Source organism: Crotalus tigris, unplaced genomic scaffold (assembly GCF_016545835.1).
Source record: "Crotalus tigris isolate CLP2741 ecotype Arizona unplaced genomic scaffold, ASM1654583v1 scf7180000017550.10884619, whole genome shotgun sequence".
NCBI lineage: Eukaryota > Metazoa > Chordata > Lepidosauria > Squamata > Viperidae > Crotalus > Crotalus tigris.
Window position 1 is genome coordinate 7,209,531 of NW_024096468.1, and position 20,605 is coordinate 7,230,135.

General features: G+C 40.5%; 1 protein-coding gene across 1 annotated transcript in view; it reads left to right on the forward strand.

The window, feature by feature from the left end:
* The first annotated feature begins 446 nt into the window (after window positions 1–446).
* WSCD1 (WSC domain containing 1) overlaps window positions 447–20,605 on the forward strand; it is a 65,303-nt gene continuing 45,144 nt past the window's right edge. Inside the window, exons 1-2 of the mRNA XM_039341964.1 lie at window positions 447–957; window positions 17,327–18,023. Of these exons, the coding sequence (XP_039197898.1) occupies window positions 17,594–18,023 (430 nt within the window). The 5' untranslated portion in view covers window positions 447–957; window positions 17,327–17,593. The remainder of the gene's footprint in view (window positions 958–17,326; window positions 18,024–20,605) is intronic.

Genomic DNA, 20,605 nt, shown 5'->3' on the forward strand with positions numbered 1-20,605 from the left:
TCTACACATTAGAGAAACTCATTTTCCATACCAGTTAAAGTGCCTTTCAACAAATCTTTACTCCTCATCCTACTTCTTGAAATAAAGAAATCATTTTTAGTTTAATGTCAATTCATGAACCAAATGAAACTTTTAGAATTTAACTCAGCAGGGTCCTTCCTTCCTTCCTTCCTTCCTTCCTTCCTTCCTTCCTTCCTTCCTTCCTTCCTTCCTTCCTTCCTTCCTTTTAAATGGTTTCAGAAATAAAATATTTAGACAGTGCTTCTTCTGCTCTATGTGAATTGGAGGTTAAGCAGGGCAGGAACGTTTTAGCCCATAGGCGCAGCTCCTATAGCTGTTTGTTTGGACTGCTTGAAGGAATTCATCAGAGCTGTAAAGCGACGGTGGCGAAATTGTGGTTAAAAAAGAAAAAAAAAGGAAGGAATCACAGTTTATAAGTCATCAGATCAATCTCCCAGGGCAGCTCCCACGGGATCGATCTTCTTTATCCTGCAGCACATAAACCTCGCAGACCCGATCCCGAAGCACAGCCCCAGAAGCGACGCGGGTGATATATATATATAATTTTTTCGTATCCAGGCTTGTCATTTGGAACCGTGGCTGAGTGAGTCACTTAGGACCCCGGAGAGCTTCCAGCTAGTGCAGGAACAAAGGCTGGTGCCCACTGAGCATGTGCAAAACTGAGTCTGCTCTCTTAAGGCTCGGTTAGTTACTGATATAAACAGCTGGAGGTATTTGAGGGCTGAGTTTAGAGACCCAGCAGAGCCGTCAGAGTGGAGATACGGGAGGATTACAGCTTCTGTGCGTTTCCATCGGGCTGGCAGAAGAAGGATTAGTCAAGGGCACCCGAAGATCCGCTTTTCGACGCTGCATTCCAGTTTGGGGTTGTTTTTTCCTCGGGTTTGCCAGGGACGTTTCTCTCTGGTAGAATCGGAGTTTGGAATATTGTTTCCAAAGGTGAGTGTTTCCTTCCCTTCCTCCTGGCACATGGGGAAACCTTTGCACGTTCCCGTCCGCCACTGCTTGACTCGGGACTGGAGAACTTTTCCAGGGCTTTCTTCGCCACAATTGTTCAGCCTTAAGGGTTTGCGCGTCTTTTTAGAAGGAAGCATCTCTAAGGAAGGATGGAAACCGTCGGGGGCGCATTCCCATGTGGGAGACGGACACGACGGTCCCACGAAGGTTGCGGTTAGTGGATAAGGATTTCTCTCGCGCATGTAGGGCACCAAGGGAGGTTTGGAAGGACCCATTTGTATCTGGGTCTATTGCAGAAAGAGGTTGCCTGGGCAGGTTTTGAAAAAAAAAAAAGAAAACAGCAGGTAGACTCCACTTTCTCTTCCAAGCACCCTTCTTAATGCACAGATAGATTTTCTAGGACATCTATCGCTTTATGGGGCTCAATTGCTGGAGGGGGGGGTGTCTTCTGGCATTTTGGATGCTTTCAATGATCAGGCCTCTTTCAAGATGTATTGGGAACAGTGTCCTCTCGGGCTGGAGGGAGCTGTTTTTCCGAAATTGGTGTTATGCAAAGCTTCTTTTAGGGGTTCTCTCTTCAAGAGAAAAACTTATTCCTTCGTCCCTAAAAATCACATTGGCTTGCAGGGAAGTATTTTCATGCTGTTCCAAGGGAGATCCAAAGTGAGCGTTTATTATTGTTTTTAAAACTCCACTTATCTTAAATTTTATAAGAATTCTTTTGCAGCCTGGCTTCTCCTTTTTAATTTTGATATAAAAGACGATAGACACACATACACACCAAAGCTCAAGTTTATTTCTGTAAATATGTAGGGTTCAATCTTGTGCTAGAGTATATTTTTTACCCCGTAATCTGCAAATGTTTTGATTGACTCACAATAGACCATTGTAAGATTGCAGGAAGCAATCATATAGTTCTACTAGAAAGGAAGGAAGGAAGGAAGGAAGGAAGGAAGGAAGGAAGGAAGGAAGGAAGGAATTTTCCTCTTCCCCTTCAATCAGTCTCTGTTTCTCCAGGATAACAGTAATGTTCTTGAAAGTAATTGCAAGAATACGTTTCCTTCTCCAAACCTTTCTTTTCCAATTTAACATTGACTATGATGAACACCGATATCTCAGATTGTTGCTGATGATACTACTGATGACCAGCGCAGGTTCAGCTTGATACAGTTTCTCTACAATACCATGTTTATTGACTGCTTTTCACCCTCTCCCTGGGCATTTTTGTATAATTTCTTGCATTTCTAATGTGGCATCTGCCTTCCTTCCACCATTCTTCTTCACATATTCTCCATGATTGCCCTTTGCCACTTCTGTATCTATTGGTTGCCCTTTAAGTCATCAAGGCTTGCCAGTTCATATTAGCTTCTGATCCTCAGAACAAGGGAAAGAGTGCAAATGAGCCACTTATATCATTAAAAGGAGAGGTTGTTACCCAAGAGGAATTGAAATCAAATTGGGTTTCAGTAGTAGAAGTAGGTCCATCAATAACTATTTTTTCTTAAAGGCTCTAGGACATTAAGGATGTAAAACAAATAATTGCCTATTTCCTTTAGAACAGAAAAATACAGTCCAGCAGTACAGTCTGAGTCATAGCACGGCTGGCAGAAATACACAGAATGTCCTCAAAACTTTTATATAAAACTACATGTGTTTGAGAAAGAGGTAGGCACACATCCTTCCCCTTTGTGGGGGAAGGGGGGGGCGAGAGGAAGTCGGGTGAAGGAGTCATGATAGATGCATGAGTAAAAAAAACAGTTATGAATAAACTGCATAACAAGTTGGGTGTATATTAGGTAAGTTTGTGTACAAAGATATTTTGGGAAAATTGCATAGAAAAAGGTGATCTGATTTGATGTGCATTTATGAGATAGGGATTGGTACAAGGTACAGGTATAGATACAGGCGGAAAGATAGGACAAAATAATAAGTAAATATACAAAATCTAATCCAGAATGTATTTGCAAAAAACCCAACGCCTGTATAAGGTGTCAAGTGTCAAAGGGAGCATGCTCCTAACCAAATGTAATTTGCCAATAGGTAACAAGGTAAGCCTGTTCAAATGTTAACCTGTTATGTGACTTCTAGGAAATCTCTGACTTACAAGCATAAATATCAGATTGCTCCTATAACTAAACTGGGGGTATAATTGTCCAGAGCTCAGTTTCATTAACTGGATGCAGTATTCTAAGTGTGGTCTTACGAAGTACCGCTTTATAAAGCCTTAGTAAGACCACACTTAGAATTATTGCATCTAGTTTTGGTCACCATATTATAAAAAAGATGTAGACATTCTGGAAAGAGTGCAGAAAATAGCAACAAAGATGATTAGGGAGCTGGGGGCTAAAACATATGGAGAAGAGTTGTAGGAAATGGATATGGCTAGTCTAAAGAAAAGAATAGGGGTGACACGATAGCAGTGTTCCAAAATTCGAGGGGCTGCCACAAAGAAGAGGGGATCAACCTATTCTCCAAAGCACCAGAGGGCAGGACAAGATGCAATGGATGGAAGACATGAAAGAGAGATCCCAGACTAGAACTAAGGAAGAATTTCCTGACAGAACAATTAATCAGTGGAACAGTTTCAGAAATTGTGGGTGCTCCAACACTGGAGGCTTTTAAGAAGAGACTGGACAGCCACTTGTTTGGAATGGGAGTCTCCTACTTGAGCAGGAGATTGGACTAGAAGACCTCCAAGGTCCCTTCCATCTCTGTTATCCTATTATTCTGTTAAGTATCTATGGATGTTTGGGAGAGAATTCTCATCTTCAGTACAGCTTTGATTGCTTTATTGTCCTCTTTGGAAGCACTGCAAAGAGATCTCATGAACATGAGAAAACTTGACTGGATGTTCTTTGGTATAATCCATCTGGATGATGCCACTTAAATTCAAGAAATAAAATACTTAGTGTATGCATCTAAGCCTGTTTTTTTTAAAGTCCTTGCTACATGTATAATTCTGGCAAGAATAATCTCTTTTACCTGTCTGAGAAGTAGAGTGAAGAGAGAACTGAGTGACAAAGAGAAGAAAGACTCACAAAAGAGAAGAGGGAGAAAAAAGCAAGGACATCCACATTGAGAAGGCCAAAATCAGCAAAATGGTGGATGGAGCCAAGGCAGTGAAAGCTCCTCCCCCGTTAAATATGGACATTGGAAAAGAGTGGGGCTTGCACAGTGAAGTTCTGCCCACTTTTTTTTTTTTTTTTGATAATTTTGACCCTCCCAATATGACACTCCCAGATTTTGCTTGGGAAAGGAATGTTGACAAAAATTGAGAAAATCTATTACTCTTTTTTTTTTTTTTTTACTTTTGACTCTAGACTCAGCCTAGGCTCCACCCACCATTTGTGCCTGAGGGAATATACTCCTTGGGAAATATATATATTTTTTATTTTTTATTTTTTAAAAAGGTGATCTCTGTTCTATGTACTTGTTTTAAGATGGAAAAAATAAGACTCAAAAACATGTTTTTTTTTTTTTTTAAAAAAAACAAAGACAACTAGTAGATGGAAGCTTAGTTTGAGGCTTGAGGAGAGCAACAGGCTAGGTAGAATAATTCCAGTTTATTGCTGAGATTGTCTAAATGCTGTATGTTAATTGAGCTTGCTGGGTCCCTATAAGAGAGTGGGAGAAAATGAAACACAACTTTCCCACAAACACCTAAAAGTGCACTCATTGTTTCATTCAGTAGTAAATGGGATAGATCAGAAGCCCAATCAGCTGAACAGAGAGAAAGTGGATTACAGGTAGTCCTCGATTTACAACACCTCATTTAGTGATTGCTCAAAGTTACAATGGCACTGAAAAATGTGATTTATGACCGTTTTTTCAAAGTTACAACTTTTGCAGCATCCCCTGATCATGTGATCAAAATTTGGATGCTTGGGAACCGGTTCATATTTATGACTGTGGCTGTATCCCTTTTGTGATCACCTTTTGTGATCTTTTGACAGGCAAAGTCAATGGGGAAGCCAGATTCACTTAACAACTGTGTTCCTAACTTATCAACTGCGGTGATTCACTTAACAACTGTGGCGAGAAAGGTGGTAAAATGGGGCAAAACTCACTTAACAAATGTCTCACTTAACAACAGAAATTTTGGGCTCAATTGTGGTTGTAAGTTGAGAACTACCTGTATTTACCAGGCCTGCCTTCCACTCTTCTGGTTTAGTTTTCTCTCTTTGCAACCTGCATAGCCTTCTGCAACTTTCTACTAATTTTAATTCACTTGTATCTTTCCCCTTCTATGCTACTTATGTTCATAAAATACATTAAAATAAAACACATGCTGTTCCTACCCATCAGACAAAAGGAAACTTGACGCCAGTGTAATATGATTTCCTTAAGAAGAAAAAGACCTGGTCTTTTAAAGATGGGCATTTGGTTTCTTTGCCCGCTGCTAAAACACTATGTGTATTTCAATCATCTTTGGTCAGGAGAGCCAGCTTGGTGAAGTGATTAAAGATACCAGGCAAGAAATAGGAAGGCTATGAGTTCTAATCCTGTCTTAGACACAAACCCAGCTGGGTGACTCTAGGAAGAAATGGTGGGAAAATCACGTTCTGCCTAGAAAGCTGCAGAGATCTTTCCATGTAATCATCAGGTGTCAAGATTACAGCTTGCAACCAGGTCATTTAATGACTGTTCAAAGTTAAGATGGACTAAAAAAAAAAAAGCTATTGATGACCCATCCTTGAAGTTACAAGTGATGACCCCTTCCTATAGTCATATTATTATATTTTGGACACTTGGCTAACATTTATGACCAATTGCAGCATCTTGCGGACATGTAACTGCAGTTTGCAATTATTTGTTTTGCCAATTCCTGGCATTTTTTCATGGTTTCTGGCAAAACCCTGCCCATTCGGAAGAATGGATTCGCTTGATGACCAGATGGTTGGCTTAAGAACTGTGGTGACTTTTTCTGATATGATAAAAACAGTTGTAAAATGGAGTCCACTCGTGTGGTGCCTCAATTTATGATGGCAATGACTTAAAACTGAATTTCCGATCCCAGTTGTGGTTGCAAGTAACTAGAAGGGACCAAAATGAATAAGGACATTAAAATGTTCAATCAAGATAAAACTAAAGCAACTAAAAACTGGGTAGAAAATCATACAGAATACTGAGATGGGATTTGAGGGCTTATTTAGCTCTGCTAAATGTTCCCAGGTAAACCAGACAGGAAACAGGACCAGATAAGCTAATTCTACTTTCTTGTAAGGTTAACTTTAAGTCTGAAAGTACAAATCTCCCACTGTTTCCTTTACAGTCTGAGAAGTTAGGGAGGGTCTTTTCTGAGTGTCTTTCTCCACCCATTATGCAGCTGCAGGATATGCCATCATTATCTGACCTTTCCATAGACAGCATTCTGGCTGGGGAATTCTGGGAATTGAAGTCCGCACTTCTTAAACTTGCCAAGGTTGAGAAACACTGATGTAGAGAGTTCTTCTGAGTATGTGCAGAATACTTCTATGTAACAGAATCATAGAATAACAGAGTTAGAAGGGACCTTGGAGGTCTTCTAGTTTAATCCCCTGCTCAGGCAGGAAACCCTACACCATTTCAGACAAATGATTGCCAGTCTCTTAAAAACTTTCATTGTCAGTGCATCCCAACTTCTGGAGGCAAGTTGTTCCACTGATTAATTGTTCTAATTGTCATTTGTGCCGGGTCAGCGCTGTCAGTTCTCACCCATCATGAATGGGGAAAAGTTTGGTGCCTCTCTGAAATCTTTTTTCTGTTTAATCAGAATTAAACTCTTGCATAAGAAAATGATGCTAGATTCATAGTGTGATAAGACAGGAAGTATAGCTTTCTGTTGTGTTTCCTGCCACCCACTCTGTCCATCTCTGGGTGATTCATGTTTTTTTCCAGGTTTTAAATCAGGTGTTCTTTATAGTTAGGATGATGAAAAATGCATTGATACAATTCCAGAAACACCTTTATTTATTCTGGGAATAGAGAAATTGAATGGACATCATTCCAGTGATCCTCAGTGGGACTAACACTGTCAAACCTTGTTGGTACTTATAAAAATGTACAGGGACTTTAGTCATTTGCAGCCATCATATAAACCAGCATTTCTTAACTTTGGGGAAACTTTAAGATTAAGGACTTCATCTCCCAGAATTCCCCCACGAGGCTGGCATAGACTGAGAGACTGGGCATGCTGACACGTCCCGGAAATGTTATGATAGGAACAATAGGTGATGTATTATGGGAATGAATATATATATTCCAAAATATATGGAAAAGTTGTCTCTTTCTGTGTTTAAAGCTTTAGCTTCTGTAGGAAGAGTTGCAATTGAGGGGGTCCTTGGTGCTCCCCGAGCTTGGTTTTTTTCTTGCAGATGTTTTATTATCCAAACTAGGCAACATCATCAGTGCTAGTCAGTGTTCAACATAGTCAAGGTAGAAAATTTCCCATCTCATAATTCCTTCTAGCCATTCACGTTCTCCTGTGGGTTACCAGAAGAATCTGAATTTAGCCATCCTGATCAATGCTGAACTCAAATCAAAGATGTCTTCAATCTTCTCCCTCTCTTCCTACGAAGAGACTTCTGTTTTTTGACCTCATTTTCAAGATGCTTAAGAATTTCTTTAGAATTCCCCTTTGAATGTATTTGATTGTTGGACATGGTGAGGTTGCTACTGGTGGTGATTTCTGTATCGTATTATTCTATTGATCTACAGCAGGAGTCTTCAAACTTGGCCCTTTTATGACTTGTGGACTTCAACTCCCAGAATTCCTCAGCCAGCATGTCTGGCTGTGGAATTCTGGGAGTTGAAGTCCACAAGTCATAAAAGGGCCAAGTTTGAAGACCCCTGATCTACAGCTTTCATAGTTTCCCAAACATTCCTGAATATGATCAAGGCCCCTGGGAAGACACCTCTTTTGAGGTCCACCATCATGATTGAAGGGGGTATAGAAAGCCAAACAAGCTGTCATTCACTGCAAAGAAGACTGCACAAGGGTAGACAAGGCAATTGCGCAAATAACCTTGGCCATCTTGTCATTAAATAAGTGCAAGACACAACTTTCCTTCCATGATGAATTCACCATCTTTTTCTTCTTCTTGGAAAGAAATCTTGAACTTCTGCTTCGTCAAACTAAATGAGAGCAGACAGCAAATAACTGTGAGAATTTTTTTTGCCTCCTTCTCTAAATTTGGCATGGGAGATAAATTCCACATGGTGATCATAACTTTATGAGAGCCAGTGGTTAAGACAAAGAAGCAGACTAGAAACTGGGAAACTGTGAGTTCTAGTCCTTTCTTAGACACGAAGCAAACTGGGTGAACCTGGGCCATTCATTATCTCTCAATCATAGAAAGAGAATAATATCAAACCACTGCCAAAGTGTTGCCAAGAAAACTAGAGAGACTAGTTCAGACAGTCACCAGGGGTCCACATTAACTTGAAGGTGTCCATGTGCACAGGTGAGTGCATGTTTATGTGTGTGCATGCACACACACACACAGTAAAATCTTAGGGCATGTAAGCCCATAATCTCCTTTGATCTGTTTGTCTTCCATATTTTAGCAGATTTAGAACTTCACTATCGAGACCAGTGTTCCCCAATCTCAGCAACTTTAACATGTACAGACTTTAAGTCCCAGAATTCTCTAGCTAGTATGTTGGGAGTTGAAGTCCATACATCTTAGAGTTGCTGAGGTTGTGAAATAGTGATCTAGACATTTAATACAAGGAAAATCGAATCGATCCCTTGTGCCTCTAGTGACCTCTCTTGACAGCCATTTCCCAGTGTTTTTATTGACCAGTCATTAAAACAAGTTTGGGCGATACATCACTGGTGTTAAAAACGAAGTGAAATACGTCATTGCAATTTCTATTCAAAGAATCAGAGACAGAAACTCCAACAATAAATAAGAGAAGTCTTTTGTGAATCCCATTTTGTAAAAAAACATGGGTTGGATTATCAAAATGTTCTCATTCCTCAGCATGATGATTCTGAATGTGATGTAAAAATGTATATACTTTAAATGTCATCAAAAATCATAAAAATAATGGGCAATAATTCTTTCCATTCCTGTCGCTCCCAGGTTGACAGGGAATAGGTTTTGTTACCCAACTAAACAACATCTTCAATGTTATTCAGCACTGAAGATATCACCTAATCAGTTAATGAAATGTCTGCAAGCAAACAATCAAGCTCAGAGAGCAACAAGGACGGTACAGACTAAATTCTACCTAGCATTTTAAAAATGTTCAACTTAGCCTGAATCTCACTATTTTCTTTCTTTGAATAATGAAATGCCTCATTCATTCACCCTACAGACCGCAGGATTCTTCTCCAAGACCTCTCTGTCTTTGCAGAGTTTCCTGGATTGAACATGTTACCAGACAACCTGGGAGGGGGCACACAAACCTGTTTACTCTTAAAGAAGAGAAAAGATTAAGAGATCCTTTGTTCATTTTAAGAAATAAAATGCAGAAGTAATATCTCCATTGCCTATCAATATTTAAGGTCCCCATCCCTCCCCTGTGGAGTCCTTGGTGCTTTCTGGACTTGATTGTTTCATGCAGACATTTAGTTAATTGAGCAGGTAACATCATCAGTGCTAACGAGTGTGGTGTTTCCTCATGGGTAATATACAATAGTTTGTCCTATTGGTGGTAATGTGGTTTTCTCCTTGATTAAGCTATTGTTTTCTGCTTGACTGTCTATTACTTGACTGCTTGCAAACTCCTGTATATAAACAGGAAGTAAACACCACACTCACCAGCACTAATGGTGTTACCTAATCTGACAATGAAACATCTGCAAGCAAACAACTAAGCCTAGAGCAGGGGTCTTCAAACTTGGCCCTTTTATGACTTGTGGACTTCAACTCCCAGAATTCCTCAGCCAGCGTGTCTGGCTGAGGAATTCTGGGAGTTGAAGTCCACAAGTCATAAAAAGGCCAAGTTTGAAGACCCCTGGCTTAGAGAGCATTAAGGACTCCACAGCTGAATCTTGAACTACAAATATTCTTTTCTAATTTTTTTTGTTTTCATGGGTTCTGGTTATTTTACACTAAGAATCTGGGAGGAAATGCTTGTTTTAAAGCAGCCAAAATACACCAGACTGATATCAATCCAAACATTCCTGTTCATATTTATGGATGCCTTGATGTACAGTATGTGAAACTGTTCAATTATTCTTGATATCTCTCCATTGTGTGCCTTCTGATGTAACCTATTGTTAGCCAAGTTGACCTTTCTATTAATAACAATGCTTTGTTGCATAGGTATATATTTTTGGGCTTTTTTACTAGTGACACTTTTACTTCAGTTATTCCAAATATAGAGAGTGATAATGGGAAGGGATTGTAATGGAACAAGTTACTTTCTGTATTGACGGTTGTTTTGAGCCGGAATAAACACGCAGCTAATTTATGCACCATTGCTAGAATGGTGTTAAAATGCACTAATGGAGCTCAGCAGTTTTCTGACCACAATACAGAATTCATTACATTTGGAAACCACTGGAAGGAGAAGGAAACATTTCAAATGAACACAATTGGATTTTGTTGTTTCAGTTACTAAATGTTTTTCTGCAAGATGATCACTGGATGATCACTGGCATATGAGCCAGCAGTGTTAACTGTTAGCCTAAAAAGCTAATACAATCCTGGGTTGTATAAACAGAGGCATAGAATCAAGATCACACAAAGTAATAGTACCGCTTTATAAAACACTAGTGAGACCACACCTGGAATACTACAACCAATTTTGGTCACCATACTACAAAAAAGATGTTGAGACTTTGGAAAAAGTTCAGAGAAGAGCAACTAAGATGATCAAAGGCCTGGAGACTAAAACATATGAAGAAAGGCTGCAGGACTTGAGTTTGGCTAGTCTAAAGAAAAGAAGAAACAGGGGTGACATGATAGCAGTATTTCAGTATTTGAGGGGCTGCCACAAAGAAGAGGGCATCAAACTATTCTCCAAAATACTAGAGGGCAGGACAAGAAACAATAGTTGGAAACTGATCAAAAAGAGAAGCAACCTGGAATTAAGGAGAAACTTCCTGACCATGAGGACAATTAACCAGTGGAACAGTTTGCCTTCAGAAATTGTGGGCGCTCCATCACTGGAGGCTTTTAAGAAGAGGCTAGGCCACACATGTCAAACTCGCGATGTCACGTGACGTATCAGAGCTTTTTTGCCATTGCCGGCAATGGGGTGGGCGCAGCTCCAGTATGATGAAACTGGCCCACGGGCTGGCAGTTTGACACCCCTGGGCTAGACAGTCGCTTGTCTGAAATGATATAGGTTCTCCTCCTTGCACAGGGGGCTGGACTAGAAGACCGCCAAGGTCCCTTCCAGCTCTATTCTCTATTCTTTTCTAAGAGTAACCTCAATTTCTTCTGACAGGAGGATTGCTTAATATATATGTTTTTATTAGTTAGATTTTTATCTTGCCTTTATTAGTTTATAAGTAACTCAAGGTGGTGAATATACCTAATATTCCTTCCTCCACCAATTTCCCCCAATTTTCAACCCTGTGTGAGAGAAGGACCAGCCTAAATCCACCGAGTTGGCTTTCATACTTAAGGTTGAACTAGAACCCACAGTCTCCTGGTTTCTAGGCCAGCACCTGAACCACTACACCAAACTGTCTTTCTTCAACCAATATACCTGACTGAACATCTCAATTCTGATTTTCTTTTTAATTGGAAGGAGGATGTAATGTTCTGATGATCCATTTTATCTTGGTTTAAGACTAAAGAATTGGACCCCAGCAACAGATTTGACTGTGGGTCATTACCAAAGGGGATGTGAATTTGAATGGATGTTTCAGGTTATTTCTTCCAAAAAAGAAACTGTTTGTCAAAAGCCGGACAAATATGCTCTGCATATTTTTGCATTTTCCTTCTTGACATGACACCATCATCACATCTTTCGTCTAGTGGTGAAAATATCACCAAGAAAAACCACAGACTGGAAAACAGGAGGACCTAGGTGACTGCTTCAGCTTGGTAATATCACTGAGCCTTTGGATTCAGGGTCAGAGTGAGGTGGCAAGATATAGATATATATACAGTATATAGCAAATATATCTTCAAAAGAAACAGACCTGCATGATGCAAGTGGGATACACAGAGAGGAAATATGTTTGTAAATGATAAGGGAAAAAAAAGTGAGGTGCTTCGCTGGTTACTAAGGAGGCAGACTCCATAAATTTGTTCTAAACCCTTTATCTGGTTGCAGAGCTATCTGACCTACATTTCAGATGAAGGACGTAAAATGGCATCTGACAAGCTATCTGTTCAAAATCACTATGAAGGCTTAACTTTACTACTAAGTAGCCATTCTTAACATCTTCTTTAGTTTGGGAGTTGAAGGCCACACATCTTTCGGTCACCAAGTTTGAAAAACAGAACAGAACAGAATAACAGAGTTGGAAGGGACCTTGGAGATCTTCCAGTCCAACCTCTTGTTCAAGCAAGAGATCCTGTACTATTTCAGACACGGGACTGACCAGTCTCGTCTTAAAAGCCTCCAGTGATGGAGCACTCACAGCTTCTAAAGACAAGCTGTTCCACTGATTAATTGCCCTCACTGTTAGGAAATTTCTCCTTAATTCTAGGATGCTTCTCTCCTTGATTAGCTTCCATCCATTGTTTTTGTCTTGCCTTCTAGTGCTTTGGAGAATAGGTTGACCACTTCTTCTTTGAGGCAACCACTGAGATATTGGAAGACTGCTTTCATGTCACCCCTCGTTCTTCTTTTCACTAGACTAGATATACAGTACTTAATTCCTGCAACCATTCTTCATATATTTTAGCCTCTGGGCCTCTAATGATCCTTGTTGCTCTTCTCTGCACTCTTTCCAGAGTCTTAACATCTTTTTTATACTGTGGTGACCAAAACTGGATGCAGTATTCCAGGTGTTGTCTTGAAGCACTGCTCTACACCCTCTGTTTTGTCTTGCATACATCTAAGACCAATAGGGAGAGAAAGGCTATTGACATAGTCTGTTGAGATACAGGTAGCCCTCAACTTACAAGCATTCCTCACTTTTCTCAGTGCCTAGAAAACGAACAGCTGTAAGTTGAGGACTATCTATATATACGTGGTTTTGAAAGGGTGGAGAATTCGAGCATCCATACATATGATAAGAAAGCTTCCTTCCTCTCTGGGCTTCCAAGAAAACCTAGAAGGCTTGCAGGCTGAGAGGCTGTCACTGGGAACTTCCTTTCAAGGTTCTGAACAGTAGGAGGCTGTCCTAGAATGAGAAGAAAACTATTTATGTTCTGGGTAACCTTTAACCTTTTCTTGCAAGTGGAAAACAGTTTCTGGCCAAGAGTTTTCTTGGGTGTCCAAGGAGCATTTTTTTTCATGTCAAAACAGCTTGAGGGAAGGCAAAGGAAACACGTCCCTTGTTCAGCTTTGTACAAAGAAGGCAGGAAACATTTCCATAGTGAGAGCTTTCATTTGCTCTCTGGTTGCAAAGATGTCAGGCAAAAAGTTAGGTGCTGCATGAAAAGGGAGATGAATAGAGTAGAATAGAACACTTTATCGGCCAAGTGTGATTGGCCACACAAGGAATTTTTCTCCAGTGCATAAGCTCTCAGTGTCCATACAAAGAACAAAATGATAAATCATGATCATAATCATAAATACAATCATCATAAGTCATAAGATACTACACTCGGTGATAGTCATAGGACACTAAATCATGAGATACAAACAACAAAGTTATAATCATAAAAAGCTAAAGAAATGGATAACAGAAAAGATGATAAGTATAATAGTAATACAGCCCTACTAGGTATTTTGACATCCCAGGGGCATAGGTCAGTGTTGTGGGAATTAGTTGTTTAGCAGAGTGATAGCACGGGGGAAAAAACTTTGTGTCTAGTTGTTTTGATGTGCAATGCCCTGTAGCATCATCTTGAGGGAAGAAGTTGAAACAGTTTATGATCAGGATGTGTGGGATCTATTGATATTTTCATGGTCCTCTTTTTAACTTCTGCATTGTACCGGTCCTCAATGGAAGGCAGGCTGGTTGCAATTGTTTTTTCTACAGTCCTAACTATCAGTTGAAGTATGCTTGTCTTGTTTGATTGCTGTACCAAACCAGACAGTTTTAGAGGTGCAAATGACAGACTCAATAATTCCTTTGTAGAACTATATCAGCAGCAATGATAAAAAAAATAATTTTATCATTGATAAAATAAATAATTTTATCAGCAATTTTGTAGACCTATATCAGCAGCAATGATAAAATAAAATAATTTTATCATTGATAAAATAAATAATTTTATCAGTAATGATAATAAAACAATGATTGGATTAGATTACAGCGAGTCCTTGATTTATGACCAGTTATTTAGCGACCATTTGATGTTACAATGAACCTCTCCTGAGGTAACTGTGGCCTGGTTCTGATGGCCAGGCCTCTTGTGCGGTCATGTGACTGCATGTCAGGATCTTGGCAACCAGTTAGCATTTCTGGCTGTTTGCAATGACTTATGATTGGACCTTACACTTACAGCCATTATAGCATCCCTGGGATCATGTGATCAAAATTTGGGTGCTTGGGAACCGGCATGTTTTTATCACATTAAAGGATCCCAGGATCTCCATTTGTGACCTTCCAAGCTGGCTGCCAATAAGCACAGTCAATGGGGAAGCCAGATTCTCTTAACTGTGTGATTCATTTAACAATCAGGACGATTCACTTAACAACCATGGGAATTCACTTAACTATGGCAAAAAGGTCATAAAATCAGACATGGCTCACTTCACAGTCATCTTACTTAGCAACAGAAATTCTGATCCTAATTGTGGTTGTAAGTCAAGGATTACCTGTATTGTGTGGATATCTCTGGACAGGTCCTTCTATTTTAAGCACACACCACAACATTTTGGTAGTCTATTTGATTTTGGGTAGTTTATTTGATGATTGGAACTGACACATTCAGAAACTATTCCTTGAGAATCAAGACCACAGGAAAAACCCATGGAGGGACTATGGCCACTTATTTGTTGATTTAGGAAGCTTTGCAGAGGTTAATCTGAGAAATGAAAAAGCAGCCTAGACGAAGGCAATGGCAAGCCAGTGGTGGGATTCAGCCAATTTGCACCAGTTCGGCACAATCGGTAGCTAATTTTTTGTTGCCCAGGCCCAGAATGGACTTCTGGAAGCAACATCCACACAGAGATCTGGTTGTTCACATATTTGAATCCCGCCACTGTGGCAAGCCTATGTTATTTCCAAGAAAACTATATGGATTCAATTATCATTAACTAGGCTTGGCATATTTACTACTTTAAGAACAGATAAATCGATCTATTTCCAGTTTGTGTCAGTTTTACATAAAGTCAAACATAAAACTCTTCTTCATGGAGTTTTCAAAGATAGTATGAACATCTGTATTTACTCTCTAAATGTACATTTCCTCTCTAAAATTTGCATTTCTCCTAAAGTACTCTATTTAAATCAATATTTGCCTAAAAATATAGATGCTTGTGCACATTTTCTTCTAGAAAGAAGTGAAATAAAAAATGTGGAGGAATGTGAAACATGGATAACTGTATTCTGACATATGAATCCTGGGAATGCAGATTAAACTGCTTTGCTTTAAAAAAGGAAGACACAGTCAACAATCCCATCTGAGACTTGTTTGCAGTTCAGAGCTCCTGAAACAACTGGCAGCGATGTAATTTTAATGTTCCAGAAGGGGATAATTGTTAAATGCATGGGGAACAATACTTTCTACTGTATTCAATTAATTTTGCTAAGTTTTAATTAGGTTTTAATTTAAATTAGGTTTTAACTTTTCATTGGCTGGCCCACCCAAAATCCAAGGATAAACTTGGTTGAAAATAGGTTATGTAGCTTGTTTTAAAATAGGGTCTGAATCCATTTCTCCATGGTTCCGTTTTAGGCACTGAAGTCAAAATACCATAAAACAGAACAGAGAATAGAGAATAGAGAATAGAATAGAATAGAATATACTTTGTTATTCAAGTGTGATTGGACACACAAGGAATTTGTCTCAGATGCATAAGCACTCAGTGTACATACAAACAACAAAGTAATATAATCATAAAATACCAATAGGAGAAGGTAATAGGAAAGATGAGAAGGATAATAGTGATGTTGAAAGAAAAATCTTCATCAGGGTCCACTTCAAGCCGGGAATAAACAAAATGAAGATTGCTTTAGAGAAGGTTGCAGTTTATTGAAGAGCAGAGCCAGACAGAAATGAAGCTCTGGGAAAGCTGAACACATGTAGTAGGGAGTGGTGGGTTTTTATACATCCTTTCTGGTATTCTAATGGCGGTGGGTTAATCCTATTATGTCCCAAAGGTCGTACCCTGGGACTGGGCCTGATGACTATGTCCTGTGTTGGTTTTTTTTTTTGGTGAGGGGTTGTTGATTCTAGGGATCTTCGTCTTTCTAATCCTATCAGCTCCAAGCTTCCTGGCTCCAATCTTTCTGAAAGAATTAACAAATCTGCATTTCTATAGACCTGGTTTCTGCTCGGGGCAGAGAGACTTGGGGGGCAGGGTCTGCCTTTTAAGATGCTCCATTATTCCTTTGGGGAAATATATTATTCTGCCTTTTTAATATTCCCCAAAATATTTCTGTCTCTGGGGTGGGCTGACTTTCCACAGTAATATAGTCCTATTACATGGGTAAATATCCTTAGACATAAGGCAATACTGTGGTTATTAGGTATTCAGCAGACTGATGGCATGAGGGAAAAAACTGTGTCTAGTTGTTTTGGCACGCAATGTCCTATAGCAGTGTCTCGAAGGGAGGAGTTGAAACAGTTTATGTTCAGGATAAGAGGGGTCTGTAGATATTTGTCAGCCCTCTTTCTGACCCTTGCAATATACAGGCCCTCAGTGAAAGTCAGGCTGGTTGCAATTGTTTTTTCTGCAGTCCTAGCTATCCATTGAAATATGTACCTGTCCTGTTTGGCTCCTGTACCAAACCAGACAGTTGTAGAAATACAAATGACAGATTCAATAATTCCTCTTTAGAACTGTATCAGCAGCAACTTGGACAGTCTGAGCTTTCTGAGTTTATAGCTGCCAAAAGATCAAATGTCTTTGATCATCACAAACTTTCTCAGTGTGAATTTTGGTGAAATTCAGAGAAAGTAGAAGGAAAATGAGCTACCGCAAGCTGAAGGCCCTCTGTTTTGTTTCTCTCCTACCCTATGTCTCATCCAGCATTTTTGAAGGATTATTATTTTTACAGACTGTGATAGAAACAGACTGTGGTAAATTACAGATTAAGGTTTCAGCTAAGAGGAATGGAATGGATTAGGAGAACAAATTGATAAACCGGAACTGAACAGATTGTGCTTTCTTATTGCAGATCTGAGGAACTGAGTCTTTGAAGTGTGATGGGCCACAATCAAGAAGATGCTTGTGGATGGTTGACCGGATGTTCTGGTCTTCTGAAGCCTCCTCAGTGCAGAGGACTATGGCGACAAGCCTAGTGGTGATTGCAGAAAGCAGCTTATTTGAGACAGGAAAAGTTCTAAGATGATCAGATGAACCCATGGGAGGACCTAGCAAGAAGCCAAGGTGTGGCTTCAAAGCTGTTCTAAAGGTGTGAACGGCTCCGTTTCCCAGGAAGGGTATGGCCAAATCCTTTTTCAGACCACAAAAGTTTCTTCGGAGGACCCAGGTTCTGCTCTTTTTCCTCACAGCCGCCTATCTGATGGCAGGTAGCCTTCTCCTCCTACAAAGATCTCGCTTGGTTCTGCAGCAAGGCTCCCGAGGCTTCTCCAGGAATCAGGGCCTACCAGTTGCTGAGACTTTGCCAGGGGACACAAATGCAGAGAGCAGACCAGTGCAGGTGCCTCGCTTGACTTCTAAGCTTCTTGTAAACATGGATACAGTGTATGGGCCCAACCCGGACCAGAAAGATGGACCACTGTGGTTGATTTCCAGAAATTCTGAATTGAGACAGTTACGGAGGCGCTGGTTTCTCCAATTTGTAAATGACCAAGAACCTGTTCTGGCTTCTGGAGCGAAAACATACCTGAAGCACACCTCCAAAAGCAAAGGTAAATCTGGTTTTGAAGTTTGCACTAGATTTTGCAGAAGTATTTCAGAAAGGAGACCTAGATACCTTGAAATATCTTCTGTGGGTGATATTATTATTATTCCCCACCTTTCTACTTATCAAAGCACACCAGGCAATTTACAATAGCCTGAAAGAAAAAATATTAAAAAGCACCACCAAGAAATCAGCAAAGAGCTAAATCAATATTGAGATAACCTACAACAATAGCATTGTAGTAACTGATTCTTGCAAATTTGCGTCTCCTATCCTTTGTATCATAGGGCAGCATCTCTCAACTTGTCAACTTGAAGATGTGTAGCGTTAACTCCCAGAATTCTCCAGCCACCATATTGGGAGTTGTAGTCCCTACATCTTAAGAGTTGCCCAGGTGAGAAATGATACCCTAGGGCCATGGGTGGCGAGCCTATGGCACGCGTGCCACAGGTGACACACAGAGCCTTCTCTGTAGGCACGCATGCCGTTGCCCCAGTCCTAGGCCTTCAGCTGGGTTTTATAAAACCTTTTTGCTTTAGGCCTCCACCGCCGTGTGCAAAAAAAAAAAAGGTTCGATCAATCAATCAATTTCAACTTCTTGCGGGGAAAAAAACGATCTTGCAAAGTTGGAATTGATTGATTGAACTTTTTAGTCCCACCCAGTCTGCTGTTACCACCGTAGCCCCGCCCACCCAATGGGCCCCGCCCACCCAATGGGCCCCGCCCACCCAATGGGCCCCGCCCACCCGGCACCCGATGATAAATAAGTGGGTTTTGGGTTGCAGTTTGGCACTCAGTCTCTAAAAGGTTCGCCATCACTGCACCCCGCCATGGTCATGTGATCAAAATCCAGACTGGCAAGTAGTAGTAGTAGTAGTAGTAGTAGTAGTAGTAGTAGTAATACTAATATTAATAATAAAGTTGGAAGGGACCTTGGAGGTCATCTAGTCCAACCCCCTGCTCAGGCAGGAAACCCTATACCATTTCAGACAAATGGCTGTCCAGTCTCTTCTTAAAAACTTCCAGTGTTGGAGCATTCACCGCTTCTGGAGGCAGGTTGTTCCACTGGTTAATTGTTCTAACTGTCAGGAAGTTTCTCCTTAGTTCTAGGTTGCCTCTCTCCTTGGTTACTTTCCACCCTTTGCTTCTTGTCCTGCCTTCAGGCGCTTTGGAGAATAGCTTGACTCCCTCTTCTTTGTGGCAGCCCACAAGGAATAGTATTTATGAGTGTTGCAGTGTCCTTGGGTCATGCGATCACCTCCTGTAACCTTCTGACAAAGGTCAACGGGGAAGCCAGATTCACTTAACAACTGTGTTACTAACTGAACAACTGCAGTGATTCACTTAACAACTGTGGCAAGAAAGGTCGTAAAATGGGGCAAAACTCACTTAACAACTGTCTTGCTTGGCAATAGAAATTTTGGGCTCAATTTTGGTCCTCCATCAAGAACTACCTGTCATCTTAATTAAAAACACTAACATAAAGCAGGAGGAAGAGGTGAAACCAAATATTTTATCTACCTGGCAATGCAGCAGCACCTGAGGAAGCCCAGATGGCTTCCGATCTGCAGCTGCAAAGGATAAAAACAAAAAAACAAAGCCCTTCCAAACCTGTGAAATGGAGCTCAGAAAGAAACTCCCACCTTCTTAGCAGCTTATTGTGGGTGTCTGTTCACAGCTTGTGAACTTCCTAATTGCACGTTTGCAAAGTGCCGATGTTCACCTCTTTGGAAGAAACATACCATTCACCTTGTCTCAACATTTTAATTCAAGAATTCTAGCTTTTCCTCCTTCTTTGCTGATTTTTTTTCCTTCTTCTTTCCTCCCCCCCCTCCCCCCAAAGGGAGGGTGATGTAGACTCTGTTGGCTATTTTTAGCAAAAAAGAAAAAAGCAGCTGAACATTGATTTATTTTGGATCCATCTGTGAAAAGCTTTCGTTCAGAGACTGCATGTGAGTCTGGAAATAATGGAGGAAGAAAATGGAGAGAAAAAAAGCACAGCCTCCATTAAAATCTAAAAAGCTTGGGTATAGAAGTGTTCGCAGACATGGTGTATGTCAGAAAAAGTCCGGATGGTAGCTGTAGTTATTCAGAATTGCCCTCTTGAATTTCTTGATCCTGTTCCCTGTAAAGCAGGGGTGTCAAACTGCCAGCCTGCGGGCGGGTTTCATCATACCGAAGCCGTGCCCACCCCATTGCTGGCAATGCAAAAAGAGTTGTGATACATTGCAACACGTCATGTGACGTGGTGAGTTTGACACCCGTGCTATAAAGGAACATAGAACAGACTTTGGGGAAGAGATAAGCAATCTGTTAAGAGGGTCGATACTATGTTGCTTTACGCCAAGGGTATCCCACCTTGGCAACTTTAAGACGTGTGGACTTCAACTCCCAGAATTCCTCAGTCAACCATTCAGGCTGTTGAACTAAAGCAGGGGTTCTCAACCAAAGCTGGCTGAGGAATTCTGGGAGTTGAAGTCCACAAGTCTTAAAGTTGCCAAGGTTGAGAACCCCTGAACTAAAGGATCACCCAGATGTCATCTAACTGGTTGATTTCTATGATAGCTTGATTTGTTAGAAAACAGGCTC